The following is a 22,680-nucleotide window of genomic DNA, read 5'->3' as shown; positions in this document are numbered from 1 at the left end:
AGGTAACAGCAAACAGAGAGCAGCAAAGGAAAGCCAAAGGAAAAGAAATGGAAAACTAGCCGTATGAGACGAAAAGCAAATATAGTTACTAAATAAGCCCACGTGTGCGTGCGTATCCTGTGAGTATTTTGTGAGAGGCATGTGTGTGCGTAGGACCGCATCCTGTTCATTTCCCCAAACGAGCTGGCAAAACAAAGCGCAGCATTCAGATACAAAGACAAACAATGAATTTCCCTTGGGCGGGATGGTGCTCCGCCCACCTGTGGCCAACTCACCTGTCCTGGGAGAACCCGAAAACTGCAGCAGGACTCCAAGGACAGGCACTCAAGTTTAGTTCCCTAATTAGCTGCATAATTAGGACGTAACCCCAAGTGGCCACGTTCTGACAGCTAGCAGTTGCCAAAACAGGGATTTGTGGAAGGCACTTTAAACGATTTCAAACGCAGTTTATATTTACGGTACTATACCGATAAGGCGGTAAAACTTATGCACGCATATTAGCTTAAAGGAATCTAACTTCGGCACGTCGATGCTTCTATACACTTGCAGGTCGTTACCGTGGGGGCATTGTATGTACAGAGCTTTCCGATTGTAAAAAAACTCTGAACTAATTACAAAAAACTAATTCCATATTAATTTACTACCGTAAATAAACGAAATAAGTAAAAATTTTGACATTAATAATCCAATCATTCCTGTGGCAGCTATATGATAAAGTCGTAAGATTTGATTTAAATTTTATTCGAACTTCTAAAATATTAAAAGAATGATAATCCCAAGAGTAGAAGGTAATATGTAAATAAAACCCCAAAGTTATAAGTTTTTTGCATTACAAATTTTTTTTTATCCTTCCTATAGAAGCTATAAGATACAGTTGTCCAATCCGGCTCGTTCCTACTTATATACCACCTGCAATAGAAATAAAACTTGGCAAGGTTTCATCCTGATAGCTTTAAAACTGAGAGACTAGTTTGCGTAGCAAATCAATTCAGTAGTTTTGATCCAGAAATCACTCAGTTTCGCTTCCCATCGATTCGTAAACAAAATGCTTCAAGTCCGGTGATATAGAATGCCATGACTTTCCTTTTGTTCGAACTTGGGTGTGCCCCTGACTATAAGGTTCATTATCGTACGGCTTTCTGAACAGTTCACATCAATTTATTCTAAACTTGCTTTGTAAAATATTAAAAATTGGTTGTGCTACTTTACACCAACAAAAAACCCAACATTTAAAGAAGTGGTAATTTTTCGAAAGACAAGATGCTCTTAGTGCAAGTATTACCAAGTTTTGAAAATAGTCGAGATGAGGTGAGTCTGAGATTTTTCGTTTAGTCGTTTGCTGAAACATTCAATGACAGTTGCAACCACGCCTACCTTGGCTGAATTTTTCCAAATCTTTGAAAACAAATCTGACAAATCCAGTGCTGTAGATTGCCATGACTGTCCATTTGGTTGAACTTGGGTGTGCCCCTGACTATAAGGTTCATTTTCGTACGGCTTTCTGAACAGTTCACATCGATTTTTTTCTGAACTGGCTTTGTAAAATATTAAAAATTTTGTAGTGCTACTTATCACGAAAACAAAACCCGAAATTTAATTTAATTTAAGTGTCAATTTGTCACAAGCGCCAAGATGCTGTTAATACAAGTGGTTTAAAGTTTTGAAAATAGTCGAGATGTGGTGAGTCACATCAAATTTTCCAATACTTTTTCAAATATTACAAATATTTTAGTGGTTTTTTGCATCACAATAATCGAAATTTAACGTAGTGGTAATTTTTACACAACCCAATATCAAAAGTCATATATCAAATATAATCAAAATATGGTGGGTTTAAGATTTTATATAAGCTGTTTTGTTAGAATATTCAAGTTCGTAATGACAGTTGTCAGTTCGTTTACTTCGACTGAATTTTTCCAAATAACATAACAAATCATACTAATTTCCGAATAGTTCATATCATTTCATATACTAGTTTTGTAAAATCCTATAATTTTCTAGTTCTTTTACATTAACATAAAATACAAATTTCCGTAGTGTTATTTTTACACAAGCTAAAGTGTTTTTAGGTCCCAAATTTCTTAGTGTGCTAATTTCGGATAATTTTAAAAGTTTCTCTTTTCTATCTAAGCCTTTGGACCAGCCAATCTTGTTTGAGATCGAGGATAACGCAAACATTCTGCATCTGTGCCAAAAGCTGGAGCCTATAACGGCGATACCCCTGTACGAGATTAAAATCGAAAAATTAGGCAAGGGAATAGACAATAACGAATTGATTTCTGATGTTTTGGATGTGGGGACTTCTGAAGATTTGGGAACGGACGCTGAACTCTCTGTCCTACACGGCAGCTCATTTGTGGCGAAGATAAAATTCTACAAACAAGCACATAAAAACGGAGAACCGCTCAGCCACGAATACTACGGGCTTCCGCAAGAGATGATCAAGGTAAATATAAAGGCGGGCGAAATAATGCGATAATATTGGTATCCTTAACGTAATTTTTAATTTGGCGAAAACCATTATTCCTTAGCGCAATGGTACTCTTCTCACAGGACGATCGGCTCAAGTCGCGGATCCTGAGCCGATCTCTAGCTTTGAAGAGGAGGAGCCGACCTGTTGCGAGATCAGATCAGCGAATTTGCTATAAAGAAGTGTAATTGTAACTGCTTAGCTTAAAAAACCCCTTGCCTCTCCTGCTTTTCCTGATGGTGCTCCCAGCTGTAACGTAGTCAAATCGATGTCGTTAATGTAGCCAAAGATCTACTCCAGATGGTTCCAGTTGGATATCATGTTCCGCTCGAAAGGGCTTTTCGTTGGAATTTCGTTGCCCACCTGGACTTCGGCCGGTGACTTCACAGCCGCTCCAGCCCACGACCCACTCATTGTCGATCACCAGAATGCAGCTTAACTCGTGAGTTTTCATAAAAAAAGAAGCCAATCTGATGATGTAGAACGCCATGACTTTCTATTTGTTCGAAATTGTTTGTGTCCTGTCTATGTTAGTTTCCGTACGGCTTTCGGAACAGTTCACATCAATTTTTTCTGAACCTGCTTTGTAAAATATTAAAAATTTTTAAGTGCTTCTTCACACCAACACATGTCTTAGATTTTTCATTTTGTCGTTTGCTGGAACATTCAATGACAGTTGCCCATACGCCTACTTCTGCTGAATTTTTCCAAGTCATTGAAAACAAAATCCGGTGTTGTAAAGTGCCAACTACTTGTGGGTGGCTCTTTCTATTAGGTTAATTTCTATTAGGTTAATTATCAGTTCACATACATTTTGCTAATGCTTGTTTTGTAAAATATAATAAATCAATGTTTTTGGTGCTACTTAAAAACTTTGTGATACATTTAAAGTGGTAATTTTTACACAAGTCAAAATGCGGCAATGGTAAAAATAAACAAAGCTTACCAAACATTCGGCTCAATAATTTATTTAATGCGCTAGTTTCGGACAATTATGTTTTTATTCTCTATCCAAGCCTTAGTAGTAGCCAATACTATTTGTTGGCATGCAGATTCCTGAGCTTCTTGCGCACCGCAAGTTTGTTTTAGCAAGCTGCCACGCCCACTCTAACGCCCACAAGCCGCCCAAGATTGTGGCTCCTACAGTTTTGATGCTAGAATAAAAATTTTAACTGAAATTTATTGTTCTCATCAATACCTATCGTTTGACCCAAAAAAGTGTGCCACGCCCACTTTAACGCCCACAAACGTAATCGTAAATATGAACGCGGATATCTCGGAAACAATCATAGATAGAGAATTGGGATTTCAGATTTAGATTCCGTAGCCTTGTACGCAGCGCAAGTTTGTTACGCGAATATGCCATGCCATCTCTAACGCCCACAAACCGCATAAGCCTGTGGCGCCCGAAATTTTCATGCTAGAAAAATATTTTAACTGAAATGCATTAGTCTCGTCAATACCTATCGATTGACCAAAAAAAAAGTTTGCCACGCCCCCTCTAACGCCCATAACGCATAAATCTGTCTACCGCCCACATAACCATATATTGAGATCACGGGTAGGTGGCAGATTTCAATCTCGATTTGCTACTTGCATATCTCCATTTCCCTTTGGTCCCATTAGCTGAGTATAAAACACCGAATCTTTATATAAAACAGAAAACTGTGCACTGCAGTATTAGCTTGCAGTACCAACAACAACACAACTTTCATATGAAATTAAAATCAAGATGTGTGTGTCAAATATGTCATATTTCAAAGAGCTTGATGTCATTATAATGCCAATATTTTATGTGATTGCAGATGAATTGATATCATTTTTAAAGGATATACACATGTCAAAACTTCAGAATAGACTTTCCACCCGAGCAATTGTTCAGTATACTGCGATGGCTCGTCTAGTCAAATGGTGTTTATACATCTTATATTTTATCGGGCGTACTACAGGCCTTATAAACTTTGAGGTGGATTTGAAAACGGGTCGACCTAAAGTTACTAAAAGAGCTACAACATGTGCAGTCTGCTTGCAAATACTTATCCTCATCTCAATTACTTACTTGCTGATAAAAACGGAGTTTTTCACCATGTCCCTAAGGAATGCTAACGCTCTTCATGAATACACGTCTCTGTTTGTAGAATGCTCTCGATTGATTTGTGTTATCGTGGCTTTGGTCAGTCGTTGGACTCATCGTAGGAACTTCATTCGACTCTACAACTCGTTCCGCCGGCTTTTTCAAAACCATCCTGAGATAGTCAAGTATTGCCAAAGAAGCATCATTATCAAGTGCCTCTGTGTTAAAATATCGGAGATAATACAAGTTGTGACTATTTTTTATCTAATAAGATTTAATCTTACTATAGACGTTTGTATACGCATTTGGAATATGATGAGCGTAGCGCTTATAATAAATGGAATTGCTACCCAGTTTTTTATTGCTATGGCCAGTCTTCGAGGGCGCTATATCCTTCTTAATAAGGATTTGAAAGCGCTTCTATCCGAAACACAAGCCCTTAATCCTTGCAAGAGTGGAGTGTTTATGACCACTTGCTGTAGCCTTGCCGATCGCTTTGAAGAAGTATCTAATTCCCAATCTGAGTTACAAGCTCTTATCAAATGGCTTTTAAGAACCTACCAAGTTGAGGTCGTGATCACGACCATCATTAGTTATTTAAACTTGGTGGGAAATTTTTACGTATTATTCATCTTTAAAAAAAACCGGAACTGGGTAATATATTGGCCCAAGAACGTAGCAGTTTATTTTACTTTATTCACAGCCTATTACTTCATTGACTATCTGCTTAACATGTACAATATATTTTACGTGCTGGAAGCTCACGAAGAGATGGTGCAACTGCTAAGTCAACGGACTCTCTTCAAGCCAGGTTTGGATCAAAGATTGGAGGCAGTTGTGAGTCAAAAAGAGCACCAATAACCTTTAAGTTAATACATTTTCTTTCAGATTGAATCCTACACACTGAACCTGGCCCGAAACCCAGTAGAAGTTAGATTTCTTGGCTTATATAGCAGTGACAGATTTGCATCATTTGCCATACTTAACTCTTTCTTGAACCACATAATACTACTAATACAATATGAAATTGAACACTTTTAAAACTGTTAAATGTAAATAATGCTGTTTAAACTTAAATTTAAAATACAAGTAAAATAAAGTGAGTATGTGAGAATGCTCCTAAATTTGTATTAATTGAAATTAAAAGCAGAGTAAAGCGTATCTGATAGTCAAGGCTCGACTTAAGCGTTTCTTCTTGTTATACCCGATACTCGTAGAGTAAAAGGGTATACTAGATTCGTCGAAAACTATGTACCAGGCAAAAAAAAGCGTTCCCGACCCCATAAAGTATATAAATTCTTGAACAGGATCACTACCCGAGTCGATCTAGCCATGTCCGTCTGTCCATCTGTCCGTCTCGGAAACTATAAGAGCTACAATACTGGGATTAGTCATGCAGATTCCTGAGATTCCTGCGCAGCGCAAGTTTGTTTCAGAAATGTGCCACGCCCACTCTAACGCCCACAAGCCACCCAAAACTGTGGCTCCTAAAGTTTTGATGCTAGAATATAAAATTTAACTGCATTTATTGTTCTCATCAATACCTATCGATTGACCCAACAAGGTCTGCCACCCGACCAAAAACTTCAAAAAATCGTAAATATGAACGCGGATATCTCGGAAACTATGAAAGATAGAGAATTGGGATTTCAGATTTAGATTCCGTAGCCTTGTTCGCGGCGTAAGTTTGCTACCCGGATATGCCACGCCCACCCTAACGCCCACAAACCGCCAAAGCCTGAGGCGCCCACAGTTTTCAGATCGCATAGGTGGAGCATTTTAATCTCGCTTTAATGCTTGCATATCTCCATTTCCCTTTGGCCCCTTTAGCTGAGTAATGGGTATCTGATAATCAAGGTACTCGACTATAGCGTTCTTCCTTTTTTTAATTTGGTGAATTCCATTCATTCCTTAGCGATATGGCGCGCATCCTGGCCGCTGGCGATGATTTTAAGGTTGAGCTGACCTCGAGCTTCAATGAGGAGAAGAAGAAGCCCTAGTGCGGGCTACAGATCAGCGATAAATTTCCAAAAATCTGACGAGGCAAAGAATTTGTTTTCGTCGTTTTGCGTGTGATTCAAGATCCGAGAATGGGTGCGAGCCTAACCGTATTCCATGACAAATTTTATGTGGCTTACCTATGGTTTTATAGCCAAGTGAATATTAATGGGCAACCTGTTGAGGGACAGTACCGCCAATTCTACGTGTCTTAGGATTCCTGTGCGTCGACCTCGAGCTTGGAGGAGGAGCAGCCAAGAGCAGTCTTCAAAGTAGCGATCAGCGAATATTGCCATCATAATTGCTGGTTATATTGTATAAATGTACACTGCAGCCCACCGAAAACATATTTTATTATAATTTGATGTATTAATATAAGTATTAATATTATTTTCTTGTGGTACTTGGATTCTAAATGAGCATAGATTTAGCGACATGTCCTTGCTCTCACCCCTTATCAATATCCTGTTTATTCCAGTTATTTAAGCTGGTCAGCCGAGGGCAAGCTCACAGTTCCTAAATGTAAATTTAATTGTACATACTTTTCGACGGATTTTATATACCATTTTACTCTACGAGTATCGAATATTAAGATAAAATAACTTAAACATCGAAATAAACAAGCAAATATCTTTATATCTGATGATATCTGAGGTTTTAATACAAGTACAAAGTCTTTTTGTACGGTTTCAGTGCATGGAGTACCGGAGAAAGAGAAAAATTATATAGCAGATTCATCCCGACATCAGTTTTCTGCTCACCCGATGATTTAAGGTATGAAGTATTTGCATTAAGGCACAATAAAGCACTTTAATGAACACACAATGAGCGAGAAAAGAGGTTTATTTATATTTTGAATTGGCCCTGGCATGGCTCGGCCCCCAACTGCTTTTCCAGTTATTCCGGCTCAGAGTTATCCTTGTTGATGGCTCTTGAAGCCGTCGTCCTTGGCGCCCCATCAGCCCCATCATTCAACTTTGTCCGACTTAGCCGGCCAGCTCTGACTTTCACTCTCCCGCGGACGCAGTGACATTTTTAATGCCATCGAATTGCTGCGGATCTCTTTCTAGGCAGTATTTTAGGCCAGGACCGAAATAAACGGGTTCTCATCTATTTCGGGCCATGTGCGATGCCCGATGTGACGTAAATTGGTTTTCTGGACCTTTGCGCTTTCACTTGGTATTTGGCGGACTACACTCGCCATATTTATGGTCGCTGGCACAGTGCGTTTCATGGCGGGAAGTTACCGCGATTGCCGGGCACTGTGACTGTAGCTTTTCAGCTGAAAGACTTACGCTTATGAAACGGGCGTCGTGTTATGCGCCATAAAGTATGCTGATCAACTGATGCGTGGCAAATAAATCTCGGCCTGCTTCTGCTCCGCATCATGGCCAAAAAAGCAGAGCACTGCAGTGCTTGCATCCTATCATATCATATATCATATTGCGACAGGCCAAGTCCCCAGTCCCGAGACCCGATCCCCGTCCACCATCATTTGCCAGCCAGTTATAACAATGAGTTTATTTTTTTCCAACATTTCCACATGCATTTCGTTTCAGTTTACAAAATAAGTTTAAATACAACGTAAATTCAACCGCGATAAAAAAAAAAACACATTCAGCATTCGCAATGCGGGATGGGGGGCGGGATGGTCTAAGCTCTGGGGCCGGGCCAACAACACGTTAATAAAAACGGAGCGTGCGGGGTGCGCTGCATCCCCCGTGCCCATCTCCGTTGCCCAGGTGGGTTGAGGTCAGGTGGGGTTGGCTCCGTAGAACGGAGAACGGCGCACAGGTCACAGGCTCTCGGTGCAGTTAACAAATTGAGTTTTAATTAAGGCGAACGGCTACCGACACGCTCTGGGTATTATTGTTCCTATTAGTGTTGTTAGCCAGACGGATCTATGGGCGAGTGGGGCGGTGGCGGGGGTGGAGCGGTGCGGAGGCGGTGGCGTTGGGCGGTGGCTCCCCTAGTAGCCATAGTGAATGCCGTGGCCGGAGACCGATGTGTGCACAAGGGCGGGTGCGGCGACGGCAGCCCTGAAAGACGGGGGTGGCGATTATGAGGCAACCTTATTAATATGGTCCTACGAGCCGGATACTCACTTCAGAACGGGCCCGCCCAGATGCGTGGCGTAGGCAGGGGCGGCGTAGGCGGGGGCTGCGTATGCGGGGGCGGCCAGTCCGATGCCATGTCCAATGATTCCAGGAGCTGTGGGATGGCACACAACACAGAACGTTAGCAGGTTTTAATGCAAAAACACACATAACAAGCCAAGACACGGGAAAAAGATGGACAGAGACAGATGGCCGGGCTGAAAGAGATAGTCGCCGAGGAGGTCGAGATAGAGCTTCCCCAAATTAGCATCGTGTCCATTGTTTGGACAATACACCGGCCCCTGGGCTCCCCAGCCCAATGCGCCACTTAAAGGTTGTCAACGGCAACCGGCTGACATGCCCTGACCACCACCCACCAGGCTCGTGGCACAACATTCTGCACAGGGCCAAAATACCAAGTACTCCGCTCTTAACCATTGGGAATTTCAGTTCCCTTGAGATTTTAGTTTGCTTTGGTTGTTTACACAACATTTCCGAGCTTGGGAACTTAAAAAAATATTTTTGGACTGGCAAAATACAAACAGAAACCATTTAAAGCTTCCAAGGACTCATATTACATTTAAAGATTATATATTATATGTGAAATTGTAAGTATTACAATTTTAGAGTTTTAAAAATTTTGCTAGGATTTCTATTCTATTCTATGTATATTCTTTGTATAATTTATAAGTATTTGCGATACAATTTCTTTCGGTGCAATGTCCTTTTGGTCAAACTACCCCCTGCTGTGAAAAACGTCCATGGCTTGAAAATTGTCCACATAATGGAAATAAGGACAGGAAAATAGCCATGACGTACATTTTAAATCTGCGCATTACAAATATTAAAATTAATAACACTTGGAGGTACTTTTCTCTCCGTGCACTATGCACAAACTGTGGAACCGTCAGCCAACATCAATCAAGTGACACCCAAGTGAACGGGAACGGTGACTGGCCGATTCGGTGATTGGGTGACTCGCTGACTTGGACGTGGCCAGCTGAATCAGCACACAGGAAAAAAAGTAAGGAACTGTTTTCTCTCAAAATTCAAATTTTCAAATCGAAGAAGGAAGAAACAAGCCCAAAATTACTTTGGGTAAGATCGAGACAGCACTCCGAAATGGAACAAGAGAGCAAGAAGCTAAATGGTAAACATATCAAAGTCATACTTTCCGTATCTAGATAGAATCAAAACTGATTTCCATCAAAGTGATCATTATAACTTAAGCATTATTTTCTCTGTGTAGCACTAGGATGCAGTTTTGGGACCACCTTGCCGTGTAGAACACGCCTTGGCCGTTGCTTTAAAGCCTCCACAAAGGATAGGCAATGAATGATTGATTACTCGCCTGGACTGATGGTTACCTCACCGCCGAATTCCCCCACCCACTGGGCAGTTGTATCTGTTTTCTAGCAAGACAAATCGATTGCGGACGAACCCAAAACCGATTATCCCTTTTGTTGGCTGTTTCCCAGGGATGTTGGGATATGTATCGATTGCCTAAGGCTGCTAAGGGAACCCCTATCCATATCGACGGGCAAAGGGAAATGATCATTGGGGGCTTTAACCTCGACAGGCCTTTTCATTTTAAATCCTAATCATTTGTGCCTTATCGCCGTGATCTCTGTGTTGTTTTCCACCCACCTGGCACTTTTCAAGGCCCAACTAGAAACAATTTGCCTGAAAGTTTTCCTCTTAGCTTGCTGTATCAAAACGATCTCCAAACAATGTGAGCCCCCTCTCCCATTTGACGGTATTAACTTTGGAGCCAACACTATCCCATATCTCAGAAAACGTCCACCCCACATCACATCCCTCTGTCTGATGGAGCGAAACTTGCACTTTGTGCTTTACCCGGGGCAAAGTTTGTTTTTGCCAAGTGCACTTGGCCAGCACGGCGAAAACACAATAAAGTTCTTTTGCTGCTAGCAGACTGGAAAACTCGTGGCAAAATTAGTTGAAAATCGCTGAGGAAACAGAATTGGGGAATACAGAAGCGTGCGAAAAGTGCGGAAGAGTGAAGTTAGAGCGGGGAGGGATGAGCGTTAGTTACTCCAGGATGCTGGATCCCAGATCCTGGTCACCTACCGTACGAGGGAGCAGCGGCGTACTTCACAACCGGAGCGGCGGCGACTGGGGCGTGGGCCAGATATCCGTGGGAGATGGCCGGAGCGGCGCTGTAGGATCCATAGCCGCCATATCCATAGCCTCCGTAGCCCCCGTAGCCTCCCAGGCCCAGGTGTCCCAGGGAGTGGCCCAGGTGGCCCAGTCCGGAGATCTGCACGGCCGGAGCCGTGGCCGCGTAGTGTCCGCCGTAGGCCACGCCCTGGATTTGGGCGGGAGCCGTGTGTCCGGCGTAGCCCAGCGAGTAGGCGGGCGCGGCGATGGCGTGGGCCGGAGCAGCTTTGGTTTTTCATTTCCAATTTTGGGTTAAAAGTGTTAACAACCAACTAGGCAGTGATGGCAGGCAACTTAGTGTGTTCTATCTGTTTCAAATGATTCTATCGGAGGTATATCATCCTGAGATCTAGTTCAAGTATTATCTGAGATAGACCTACACAGAAAATTATTCATTTCGCTTTCTATAAAAAGCTATATTTACATTATAGTTGCCTAACTTTGCTTTACTATTTTTAAATATTTTAGATATTATAAAATATTGCAGACAATTAATTCCTTCGTCTTTTAAATGTATAAAATTTTTGCTGGTTTTATTTTAGCTGCTTTAGGCACCCTTTGTGAATAAGTTATGCATTACAAAGAAAAAACATAAGATAAATATTCAAAATAAAATGTAACTGAAATGGGAAAAGGTCTCTAGACAACTGAATTTTATAAAGTGATAATCGCAATATCGATTAATTGATTTGTGGGCTAATCATTTAAAAATGCAAGCACACAGAGAAAACTATCTAACATTGCTCTTGAATTGAGAATATTCGTTCTTAAAAACCGTGTAAGTACATTTTGGTATCAATATAAGAACGAAATGGTGAGAACAGAAAAGTTAAATTGAGTTTATTTAACAACTTTTTGATAAATATACACTAAGGACTGAATTAATTGTTTATTTGTACTTACAATGTACTTAAATACCGCGAATTCAACTTGATTCGAGCAAAATAAAAACATTTTCAACTTAAAAATGTCGTTCAATTTTTAAGAACATTTTCAACTCAGCCAGAAACGTCAGAATTTTCTCTGTGTATCTAGAGAATAAACATAAATCTGCCGAATTTCACTTAAAGGTGGAATTGAACCTGAACCATCACTGCGTCTACGTGCAGGGGGGTGAAAGGTGGTGGGTGTGAGTGGTGTGAGCTTGTGCTGGGTGGTGCGGCGGTGTTTCTCTTGTGGATTGGGTGGGCTTGGGTGGATGGATGTGACCGATGCAGATCCTGGAGGATCCGGCACTCACCTGCGTAGCCGTGGGCGGCGACGGGCGCCAGGCCGGCGTCATTGCTGATGCTCGAGCGCTGGACATGGGACTGCGAGTGGGCCGTCTGCACCTGGCTGGCGTAGTCCGACTGGGAGGACTGGCCGTAGTGGCCCTTCACCGTGTGCTCCTGGGTGCTGCCCACGGAGGCGTGGTCCACGCTGGGGGCGCTGATCGAGTAGGCCGCCGGGCCGCCGGGCTTCGCATGGGCACAGGCGATCATCGCCAGCAGAGCCACACAGAGGACAACCTGCGGATGGGCAATATTTATGCGGAATAGTATAGTAGTACATCGGTGTCTGCTTTTGGCGCAGTTCGACGCTCTGCAGGAAATTGCAGGCAAACAAACTTTTAATTAAGTTGGTAAAGTTGTCCCCGGGCAAATAGTTGGCACATAACCTTGAAAGGGTGCTGCACAGATGTCTATCGCCTAATCGAAAGACATGCAGAGCTGTCCAATGCGAAAACAGTTTGAAAATAGGTAAATCGTTAGCTGATTGGAGAAAATTCTATTTTCGGAGAGCAACGAAATAACAATCAGCATCTCAGTAAAAAGGAGGGCTATCAGAAGAGCCAAATTATTATGTAAAAATTTGGAATTTTTAAATGCAATGATGGCATCACATTAAAAATTTAAAATTCTCACAAGTTCTATTTCAATTTGAACAAAATGCCCTTTGGTGATAGGACCTTGGGCCTTTTACCACTTGATTTTCTTTCATATTTTATGGCCGATTACCAGATGCCTATTCCTGCACAACTCTATTTTTGGAGAGCCACGAAATGCCAATCAGCATCTTAGAAAATGGGTGGGGCTATCAGAAGAGTTAAATAATGATGCAAAAATGGCTTTAAAATGGTAAATTTCCATTTAAATGCAATGACAGCCTCACAAAAGGTAATTGAAAATTAAAAATTCTCACAAGTTCTATTTTAATTTGTACCGAAAGCCCTTGAAGTGGTCCTTTTGGCCTTTTACCAATCGACTTCTTTCATAATTCATGGCCTATTCCTGGCTCAAAGTGACCCAGATTCGGGCCTCATAATGAGTAGCCCCTTGACAGCGCACAATTAGCATGCGTGTTGGTCTTGCTCTCGTTTCCATTGCCTTGGGCATTGAATTTAAATTGCGAATCGAGCCGAGATCGAAATGCATTTTCAATTGGCCGGATGAGGTCGAGTGGGGGTCTGGTCAGGAGCCATCGGCCCTGAGTCCTGAGCCCTGAGCCATGAGCCATGAGCCACGAGCAGAAGCCAACCCAGTTATCCTGACAGCAAAAGAAATACAAAAAAAAAGGAACCACAAAGGAGTGCCCCCATCCTGTTGACTGGCGAGTGACGAGTGAAAGGATAACAAGTGCAGGCAACTTGTATCTCTGGGCATCTGACTCCTTCTGCCCGTCAATCCGACTGCCAGTGAAGGGCCACAACAGGGTTTGCAACCTGTACTATCACGCACCTTGAATGCCATTGTAATGTAGTGATTCACTCAAAAAAATTCGACTCAACTCGATTGGATTGCGATTGGTAACTGTCTCGGTTAGCCGTTCTTTGGGCCTATTTATACGCCTGCAGCCGCCGCCACCGCCGGTCTGCTCTCAAAATATGGTGCAAAATAAATATAAAAAAATTGAAAATCACTGGAAAAACAAAAAAAGTGGCAGCAGCGATGAGAACGGGTTTTCATTAGTTGGCAAAGCAGGCAGAAAAACGCGCAGGCGCGCCGCTCTACGCAATACCAGGCCACCCCCGCCCCGCCCCCTTTCGGTGCCGCCCATGGCAGAGATCGCCTTTCGTGTTAATAGCATCGATTGTTTAATTGGAAATTTGTCCGCACTTGTCCGAATGCGGCTAAAGGAAATGCCAGCGGACAAGGTGAACCCACTGAACCCGCTCGAATCGATAGTTGCTTTTCGATTTTTGATTTTTGATTTTTGATTTTCAGCCACCGAACCAGCGCAGTCTTCGACGCGTTCTCATTTCCAGGCCCCGTATCACTCACGTGGCTCCTGTCAAGTGCTTTATTAATGGACTCCCCGATTTTCCATTTCCCACCACCACACCCGGTGCGTTGCACACTCTTTTTTATTTTGGCCCAGCCTGCGGACATTTTGTGTTTAACTTTTTAGACTTTTCATACCCCGCAATTGAGGCTTTGAGTGGGCATAGTGGCCAGCACTTTATGGAGCTCTTTTATTAGGTAAGCATACTTTGGGAAACTATGAAATTATATTAAATTTGTTGGCAAAAAGTTCAGAGGGTCCAGAGAAGGCATAATGTGTGTTGTGCATAGTTTGCCATATGATGCATATTAGATGTCACCAATGGTTGTGGCTGCAACCATCGAAATCAAGGATAGTAAAAGGTTTTTATTTCAGGGTTTTCATACTATAATTAAGTATATTATACTCTATTTCATTACGAGAGTTATGGATGTTTACTATTAGTATAAAAAATCTAGCTCAAATGGGGCCAAATCGTTAATAACATGTTACGAACAAAACATGTTACGAATTTATCTTGAATCATAAATAATGTTATTGAATTTGCTGTTGTACAGATGTATTATCACTGAAATTATAATCAATAAATTTTTGATTTTAAGAAAATGTAAAATAAGAAAATTCATATGTTTTAAAGATTATTAATTTTTGAAACTTAACTACTTAGTTTCATATAGTTACACTAATTTACGAATTTGAGTTATGATTCATTGCATGGCTTAATCCATGAGAATATATTTATAAAAATGAACAATATAATGGTAGCCATGAATATTTATGCTTCGAATTATCGATTTTAGATGATTTATTTGAGAAAAAATGTAAAGTTAGAATTTGTTTGTTAATTGCTAATAAATATTTGTTCCCATTGAAGGTGGTTAATACGACCTAGTGGGTATAGCTCAAACCGAATACCCGACCTCCCAGTTCCCATTTGTTATTTTTTTGCTAGTTCTCACGCAGCCGCCGCCAAATGGGCGCGGAAATTGGGCGATCGGATTGGATCGGGTCGGATCGGGGTGCTTTAACCGAGAGTGGGAGCCCCAGAGTCGAAGATTGGAACTGGGGGTATTGTATAGGGGGTATTGCAAACGGGCCTGAGGACTTGGCAGGCCTGGCTCTGATTGCTCCGCATTTCGAAAGGCAGCGGCAGTGGGCACGATTTTTGGACAGGGAGGCCTTTTTGCTAGTTTTTGATTTGTGATTTCTGATCTAAGCCATTTTGTTGCTGGTTAACAATTTTTTGTGGGTCGCTCGCAATTTATGCGCACTTTGTGCGTTGTCGTGGCGAGGGACAGATAAACTCACTGAGAGAAAATGGTTTAAGCAATCGTTTTTGCAATTATACATATAAAATAAAATCTGATTATTAAAGTTAAGTTTTTTTTTTTCAGTCTAGTAAATTGAGTATATTAAGTCAAATTAATAATTTTAATTTTATGTGTTTTTGTTTTAAATTAGTTTTAAAACTATGTACATAAAACAGGGCGATCCAATTTATTAAATCCTGTTCTTACCCGTTTTTATAATAGCTTCAAATGTACAAAATTCCTTTGAAAGCTAAACACTTTGTATGATTTTCAGGTGTTACTGATGATTTTCCCCTTCCCAACATTATCAACCTTAAGATCTCCGTTAATAACATTAAAAAATGACCTACTTTGTTTTGGTTGGAAAGGTGACAAAGGTAAAAATAATATATTTGATTAAAGGCAACAGTACGTATGAGTAATAAACTTTGGCGTCAATGCGCAGAGCCTTAGTCGCATTTTTACGAAAAAATATTTTCGATATGTGTTTTTTTCTTCAACGCACAACAATTAGGATGGTACTTTCACCACTTTCACTGTTAAAAATGTTAGAAAATAAAATAAAATTTCTTATTTGCAGAGTCGAATGTATTCTTTAAAGTAGTTTGTGAATGGAACAATGGTTTTTTATTATTTTGACGAGGCAATAATAATATATTTACCAATTTAAGCCAGCTTAGTCGTCTATTTCTCTGTGTGTGGGCCACATGTAGACTGGGCCAGGGAGCGTTATGTAATGGCCCACAGCTGGCTGTCCGCCTGGGAGCAAGCTCACAGAGGTTTCGCAACCAAGGCGACGCTGGGAAATTGCTAGCATTTTCCAACTGTCAACCGGGGGAACCTCAGCCAAGGAGAGCGAGTGGGACTCCCGAAACTGAGTTCGGAATCTGGGTGCAAAAGTGCAGCCAACCTTCAGAGCAAATGCTCAAACGCACAGCGGGGTTTTTCCGGGAGGAGCGGTCAGTAAAAGCATTATCAAGCAGGAGATGGCGCCACTTGTTTTGGCATTGCCAATTCTGGGGAAGCACACAATGAGACAGAGTAGTAGTGCACGGAAAAAAGTGTCTCCGACCACTTAAGTCACATTTATAACCATACAGAAGAATTTCGGTAATACTGTTATGCTAACTTCATCTAAACCGATTTCATTAGGTGATATTATGAAACCCGAAAGTAAAGAGAAGGATTCATTAGGCTTCGGGGTAGCTTTTCACTATCTGTTGATTATTCAGTCGGGCCAACTTGGTTGTTATTATTGAAAATTAAAATTTTTATGTGATTTTGGTTTCTATTTGAGTTAGTAGTATCAGTACCGCAGTCAGAATTTGGTTAAGGGGCCGGTTTCCGAACAAATGTTTCGTATCACACTTATAAACTCAATTTCTGTATGGGACTTCTCCTGAAAAAGGGGTTCGGAGAAGGGTTTTAAGTCTTCCAAGCCCCCCTGGCTATGCCCCTGATCAGTATATATAAGATAGTTCTTACTTACATAACTCTTAGCTATTGTGCTTGATACAGCACAGCAATTACACCTGCAATCAATGTGGCAATAGAGACTCTCGGAACACTCCATAAATCATCGTCATTCTTACATTTTTATTGTGTTTGGCTCAGTGTGAAAGTGCGGGGCGAAGTCAATTCCCGATGCAGCGGCAATCATCGATTGTCATTGTTGATGAGCCACGCCCTTTGAAACGACGCCCTTGCAGCCCGCTGTTCCATTGTGTAATGGCGTGATGTTTCAATTACCGCCCATCACTGCCATTCCACCGATAGAGCCCGCGATAAATACACAATGCCAGCTCTGCGGGCGTCGCAATCTGCGAGCTTTTTGTCTCCGACATTAATTTGTATAATTGCAATGCCAATACAGGACAAGCAGCCGGGCCAGCCAAGTGCAGCGAGGCATAGCCATCTCGATGTCCTTTTGCCAGCGGGCCACCACTTTCCCAACCACCCATTTCACCACCCACTCCACCACCCAGTTCACCCACCCGTCACACTGTGCTGTCCAGTCGGGCGCAACATTTCACGTCTATATGGGTCAAAAAGGCGCAGACGACGAGGCAAAACAAAGCCAAACAAAGCCACAGGGAAATTTTTGAAAAAGGCTAAGGATCGATTCCTGACGAAATGTTGATATCCTTTTGCAAATCTTGAGGCCAACGCACCAACCATAAAAATAAGTATCAGACAAATCGGAGGTATATATTAGACATGATGATTAACTTGATGATTTTACATATGATTTTGTATCCGAGAGTGGTTGATATATATCATATTATTTATGTAAATATTTTTATGAATTAAATCTTAGGTTAAAGGTAAGGTAGGTTGAAACCGGCTATGGTTACAACAGGCATATACTTTTCACTCTATCTCCCTATTTTTTGATATAAATATATATGTTTATATTAGAAATTAATAGGTCTGTTTATTCAGTTATGTCAGCTCTGTGTAAGATCTTGAAATTAAAATCCCAAGAAAATATGCGTCTAGAAATGGTTTCCACTGAAACCCTTGAAATGGAATTTCTACATCAACATGTCCTAGATGAGATTTACAGGGTATCACCGCGATGGACAATGACTGACAGCCGTTGCAGTTGGCATCCCTTAACTACTGTTTTTGCTGTTGCTCTTGAAACCGCCGCCCAATGCTGTCATTGTTTCCACGTCCATTGTCCGTTGTGGAGCTGGGTTTTCAGGGGTTTGAAATGGCGACATTTGCCTAAATACTTGGCCGCACACACTCGACCATTATCACACATGCTGTTTTCTATTCCTGCCTTTGTTGGCGTTTTGCGTGGAATTTCCAAAAGGCGAAGATTAATGACCGACATACCCTGACAGCGCCGCGTCAGCGTGGCATCGATATCAATGGCGATACATGGGCAGGATGGCCTGGGATGACTGACACTGACCACCCACCAGACCCATTCCCGATGATTGGAACAGAGTGTACAACTTAACCTGAAGTCACTGCTGAACTGGGATACTGCGAAATTGGAAATATATTATCAAGCTGTTTTGCTTTTCTTTCCCATTCCTTCGTTCAAGCTGCAGATTTCGAGATAAACAATATAATATAATATTGTTATAGAGATTTTCAGATATACAGTATAATATAATATTGTTATTATATATATTTTTATATGATATTGTATATCTCAATATCTGCAGCTTCAACGAAGGAAATAGAAAGAATAGCAAAAAAGCATGATATTGTTATATTATATTATTACAATATAATTTTCTGATGATCCTGACACCAGTTATCATGTCCAACGGTTGGGTACTCTTTTAGAGTCTCCGATAAAATGGTCTTTATAGAAGAGTTTTTGATTATTTCAAGTGTGGTTTTGTATATACCCAAGCAAACATGAACCTGAAATGTACCAAATCATGTAAGCATTCAATATAATTCAAAATATTAAAAAATATCATTATGATTGTTTTTGGACCAAAAACCCTATGTAACATCTAAATAATTAGACTGATGAAAATTTACTTCTAAAATATTTTCTATGTTTAATATTGTTGACCTTACATTTTTACCGCTCTTTAAATTCTTTAAAAGTAAAGTTTGCTATCGCTGACAATATATGAATGTCTTTATTTGAATACTTTACCCCATTAAAATCTTTAGAAATCGTTTCCCCCCAAGCGTTTCGGTCGCTTAACTTAGAACTGAGCTGTTTAAACGGCCATTTATCGCATTGCAGCTATTAAGAGCACTCTCTGCTGTTTTTGTGCGAATTCTAATGGCTATCTTACCAGTTCGCAGTGGTCGCCACCTTAGTGCGTCCAATGGCCCCACAGATTGCGCCATTCATCGCCATCCCATCGAGGGGCAGCAAACTTGTTCGAGGGCGTGGCCCGGCGAACCGAAACTGGAGCAATGTCCTGATAGTATGATATTACGCGCTATTAACTGCAAGCACTCACACTTTTGCTTGGCCGAGAGCATTAAAATCTAACCTTCAATTACAAAATCAATAGGCAAAAGGCGGCCGCACCTCCGTGTTGCCAGATCTTTTTGGCCAGATTCGAGCCGCCTTTGTTCACTTGGTTCGTGCGCCTTTGTTGTCTTGCTGCCTTGCTGTCTTCATCTTGTGTTTTCGTATTTTCTGAGAATTATTTTTTCTTTTTTGGGCCGTTTTTTTTGTCGATGCCACAGCTGCGATATAGAAACGCTTGACAAGTGGGCAGTGCCCCCGACATGCCACGCCCACGCCGCCCCCTGCGTTAATTTGTTGTGCAATCTGCGTATTTATTATTTTCAGACTTTTCCTCACTGTTATTATTCCATCGCAGTAATGAGAATATTCAAAACAGCTAAAATAAAAAAAACAAGCCAGAAAAAACAATAATGGCACATTCTTGCGTTTGACTTGATTTTCACTTTGTTTCTCATTTAATTTCATTTATTGTTGGGAAACGAGATTATTTGAGGAATGGCCAAGTAGCCGGGGGTCTCGAGGTAGAGGCAATATTTTATCTCGCAGAAATGCGCTGGAAACTCGAGTTGTCTTTGTTTATGAGCGACTCAGAGAATTTGTATTTTAATTATATGTTTACAACATGGATTTGGGAATGGGACTACCTACATTCTTTTAATTAATATTCAAGTGCCAAATAAGGATATCTTAAGGATATTATTAAAAATTGCCAACTAAGCTCACTAAGATTAGATTAATCCATTGGAATGGAATGAATTTATACCTAAACAAGGAAGAACGCTATAGTCGAGTACCTCGACTATCAGATACCCGTTACTCAAAGGGAAATGGAGATATGCAAGCAGCAAAGCGAAATTAAAATGCGCCACCTACCGGCGGTAGACAGATTTAAGCGTTATGGGCGTTAGAGTGGGCGTGGCAGAATTATTTTTGGATCAATCGATAGGTATTGACGACACCAATACATTTCAGTTAAAATTTTTTATCTAGCATGCAAATTGTGGGCGTCACAGGTTTTCGCGGTTTGTGGGCGTTTAAGTGGGCGTGGCAAACTTTTTTTTAGGTCAATCGATAGGTATTGATGAGAACAATACATTTCAGTTAAAATTTTCTATCTAGCATCAAAACTGTAGGAGTTACAGTTTTGGGCGGTTTGTGGGCGTTAGAGTGGGCGTGGCAGTCTACTGAAACAAACTTGCGCTGCGTAAGAAGCTCAGGAATCTGTACGCCAAATCTCAATAGCCTAGCTCTCATAGTTTCCGAGATCTCAGCGTTCATCCGGACGGACAGACAGACGGACAGACGGACAGACGGTCAGACGGACAGACGGACAGACGGACATGGCTAGATCGACTCGGCTAGTGATCCTGATCAAGAATATATATACTTTATGGGGTCGGAAACGCTTCCTTCTGCCTGTTACATACTTTCCGACGAATCTAGTATACCCTTTTACTCTACGAGTAACAGGTATAAACATAACGTACAAGCAAGAAGAAACGGTTAAGTCGAGTGCCTCGACTATCAGACACGCTTTACTCTGCTTTTAATTTCAATTAATACAAATTCAGAAGCATTTCTCACAAACTCACTTTATTTTATTTGTATTTTAAATTTTAGTTAAAGCGGCATTATTTATATTTAACAGTTTTAACAGTGTTCAATTTCATATTGTAATAGTAGTATTATGTGATTCAAAAAAGAGTTAAGTATGGCAAATGATGCAAATCTGTCACTGCTATATAAGCCAAGAAATCTAACTTCTACTGGGTTTCGGGCCAGGTTCAGTGTGTAGGATTCAATCTGAAAGAAAATGTATTAACTTAAAGGTTATTGGTGCTCTTTTTGACTCACAACTGCCTCCAATCTTTGATCCAAACCTTGCTTGAAGAGAGTCCGTTGACTTAGCAGTTGCACCATCTCTTCGTGAGCTTCTAGCACGTAAAATATATTGTACATGTTAAGCAGATAGTCAATGAAGTAATAGGCTGTGCATAAAATAAAATAAACTGCTACGTTCTTCGGCCAATTTATAATCCAGCTCCCGTTTGTTCTAAAGATGAATAAGACGTAAAAATTTCCCACCAAGCTTAAATAACTAATGATGGTCGTGATCACGACCTCAACTTGGTAGGTTCTTAAAAACCATTTTATGTGAGCTTGTAACTCAGATTGGGAATTAGATATTTCTTCAAAGCGATCGGCAAGGCTACAGCAAGTGGTCATAAACACTCCACTCTTGCAAGGATTAAGGGCTTGTGTTTCGGATAGAAGCGCTTTCAAATCCTTATTAAGAAGGATATAGCGCCCTCGAAGACTGGCCATAGCAATAAAAAACTGGGTAGCAACTCCATTTACTATAAGCGTTATGCTCATCATGTTCCAAACGCCTATACAACCGTCTATGGTAAGATTGTATGTTATTAGATAATAAATAGCCACAACTTGTATTATCTCCGATATTTTAACACAGAGGCACTTGCTAATGATGCTTCTTTGGCAATACTGGACTATATCCGGATGGTTTTGAAAAAGCCGGCGGAACGAGTTGTAGAGTCGAATGAAGTTCCTACGATGAGTCCAACGACTGACCAAAGCCACGATAACACAAATCAGTCGAGAGCATTCTATAAAAAGAGACGCGTATTCATGAAGAGCGTTAGCATTCTTTAAGGACATGGAGAAAAACTCCGTTTTTATCAGCTGGTAAGTAACTGAGATGAGGATGAGTATTTGCAAGCAAACTGCACATGTTGTAGCTCTTTTAGTAACTTTAGGTCGACCCGTTTTCAAATCCACCTCAAAGTTTATAAGGCCTGTAGTGCGCCCGATAAAATATAAGATGTATAAACACCATTTGACTAGACGAGCCATCGCAGTATACTGAACAATTGCTCGGGTGGAAAGTCTATTCTGAAGTTGTGACATGTGCATATCCTTTAAAAATGATATCATTTCATCTGCAATCACATGAAATATTGGCATTATAATGACATCAAGCTCTTTAAAATATGACATATTTGACACACACATCTTGATTTTAATTTCATATGAAAGTTGTGTTGTTGTTGGTACTGGAAGCTAATACTGCAGTGCACAGTATTCTGTTTTATATAAAGATTCGGTGTTTTACACCAGGGGCTATATTGATTTCAGTCAGAAGTTTGCAACGCAGTGAACAAGACTTTTCCGACCCCTTGAAGTATCTATATTCTAGATCAACATCACTAGACAAGTCGATCTAGCTTCTGAGCAAACTTTTCTCTCAGTTTTAAAGCTATCGGATTGAAACCTTCCCAGTTGTTATTTTATTAAAGGTATTATATGAG

The 22,680-nt window shown here is 40.9% G+C and overlaps 2 protein-coding genes across 6 annotated transcripts in view; one reads left to right on the top strand and one right to left on the bottom strand.

The window, feature by feature from the left end:
- Positions 1-1,114: 1,114 nt before the first annotated feature.
- LOC108010441 (uncharacterized) lies at positions 1,115-3,097 on the top strand. Of its 3 annotated transcripts, XR_011604723.1 has the most exons (4): positions 1,115-1,308; positions 1,359-1,680; positions 2,132-2,446; positions 2,532-3,097. XR_011604723.1 is itself a non-coding variant. In XM_070997683.1 (3 exons), exons 1-3 carry the CDS (start codon positions 1,304-1,306, stop codon positions 2,646-2,648), a joined length of 456 nt encoding a protein of 151 aa, XP_070853784.1. In that variant the 5' UTR covers positions 1,117-1,303; the 3' UTR covers positions 2,649-3,097. The 3 variants fall into 3 exon arrangements, 2 of the variants coding, with proteins under 2 accessions (XP_070853784.1, XP_036676012.2); XM_070997683.1 differs by lacking the exon at positions 1,359-1,680 and having other exon boundaries at positions 1,117-1,308; positions 2,113-2,446; XM_036820117.3 differs by lacking the exon at positions 1,359-1,680 and having other exon boundaries at positions 1,119-1,308.
- A 4,964-nt stretch (positions 3,098-8,061) lies between these two features.
- The window catches only part of LOC108010443 (cuticle protein 21.3), a 29,735-nt gene continuing 15,116 nt past the window's right edge, over positions 8,062-22,680 (bottom strand). Inside the window, exons 1-5 of one of the 3 annotated variants that reach the window (XM_036820067.3) lie at positions 13,537-13,602; positions 12,060-12,327; positions 10,730-11,044; positions 8,648-8,753; positions 8,062-8,581 (exon numbers count right to left, since the gene is read on the bottom strand). In XM_036820067.3, the coding sequence (XP_036675962.2) occupies positions 8,512-8,581; positions 8,648-8,753; positions 10,730-11,044; positions 12,060-12,327; positions 13,537-13,548 (771 nt within the window). In that variant the 5' untranslated portion in view covers positions 13,549-13,602 and the 3' untranslated portion in view covers positions 8,062-8,511. Of the gene's footprint in view, positions 8,582-8,647; positions 8,754-10,729; positions 11,045-12,059; positions 12,328-13,536; positions 13,603-22,680 lie in introns of those variants that run through there. The other 2 variants (XM_017075303.4, XM_070997382.1) reach the window with 2 other exon arrangements.

This window comes from Drosophila suzukii, chromosome X, assembly GCF_043229965.1.
Source record: "Drosophila suzukii chromosome X, CBGP_Dsuzu_IsoJpt1.0, whole genome shotgun sequence".
In the NCBI taxonomy this organism is placed as follows: Eukaryota; Metazoa; Arthropoda; class Insecta; order Diptera; family Drosophilidae; genus Drosophila; species Drosophila suzukii.
Note: the sequence above shows the minus strand (reverse complement) of the source record. Positions and strands in the feature narration are given on the sequence as shown.

Bases quoted from the DNA above. Each gene is read 5' to 3' on its own strand.
- LOC108010441 (XM_036820117.3), top strand. From the start codon at position 1,261: ATGCTCTTAGTGCAAGTATTACCAAGTTTTGAAAATAGTCGAGATGAG. The intron at 1,309-2,131 runs GTGAGTCTGAGA...TTTCTATCTAAG, and splicing joins TTGAAAATAGTCGAGATGAG to CCTTTGGACCAGCCAATCTT. The intron at 2,447-2,531 runs GTAAATATAAAG...ATTATTCCTTAG, and splicing joins TTCCGCAAGAGATGATCAAG to CGCAATGGTACTCTTCTCAC.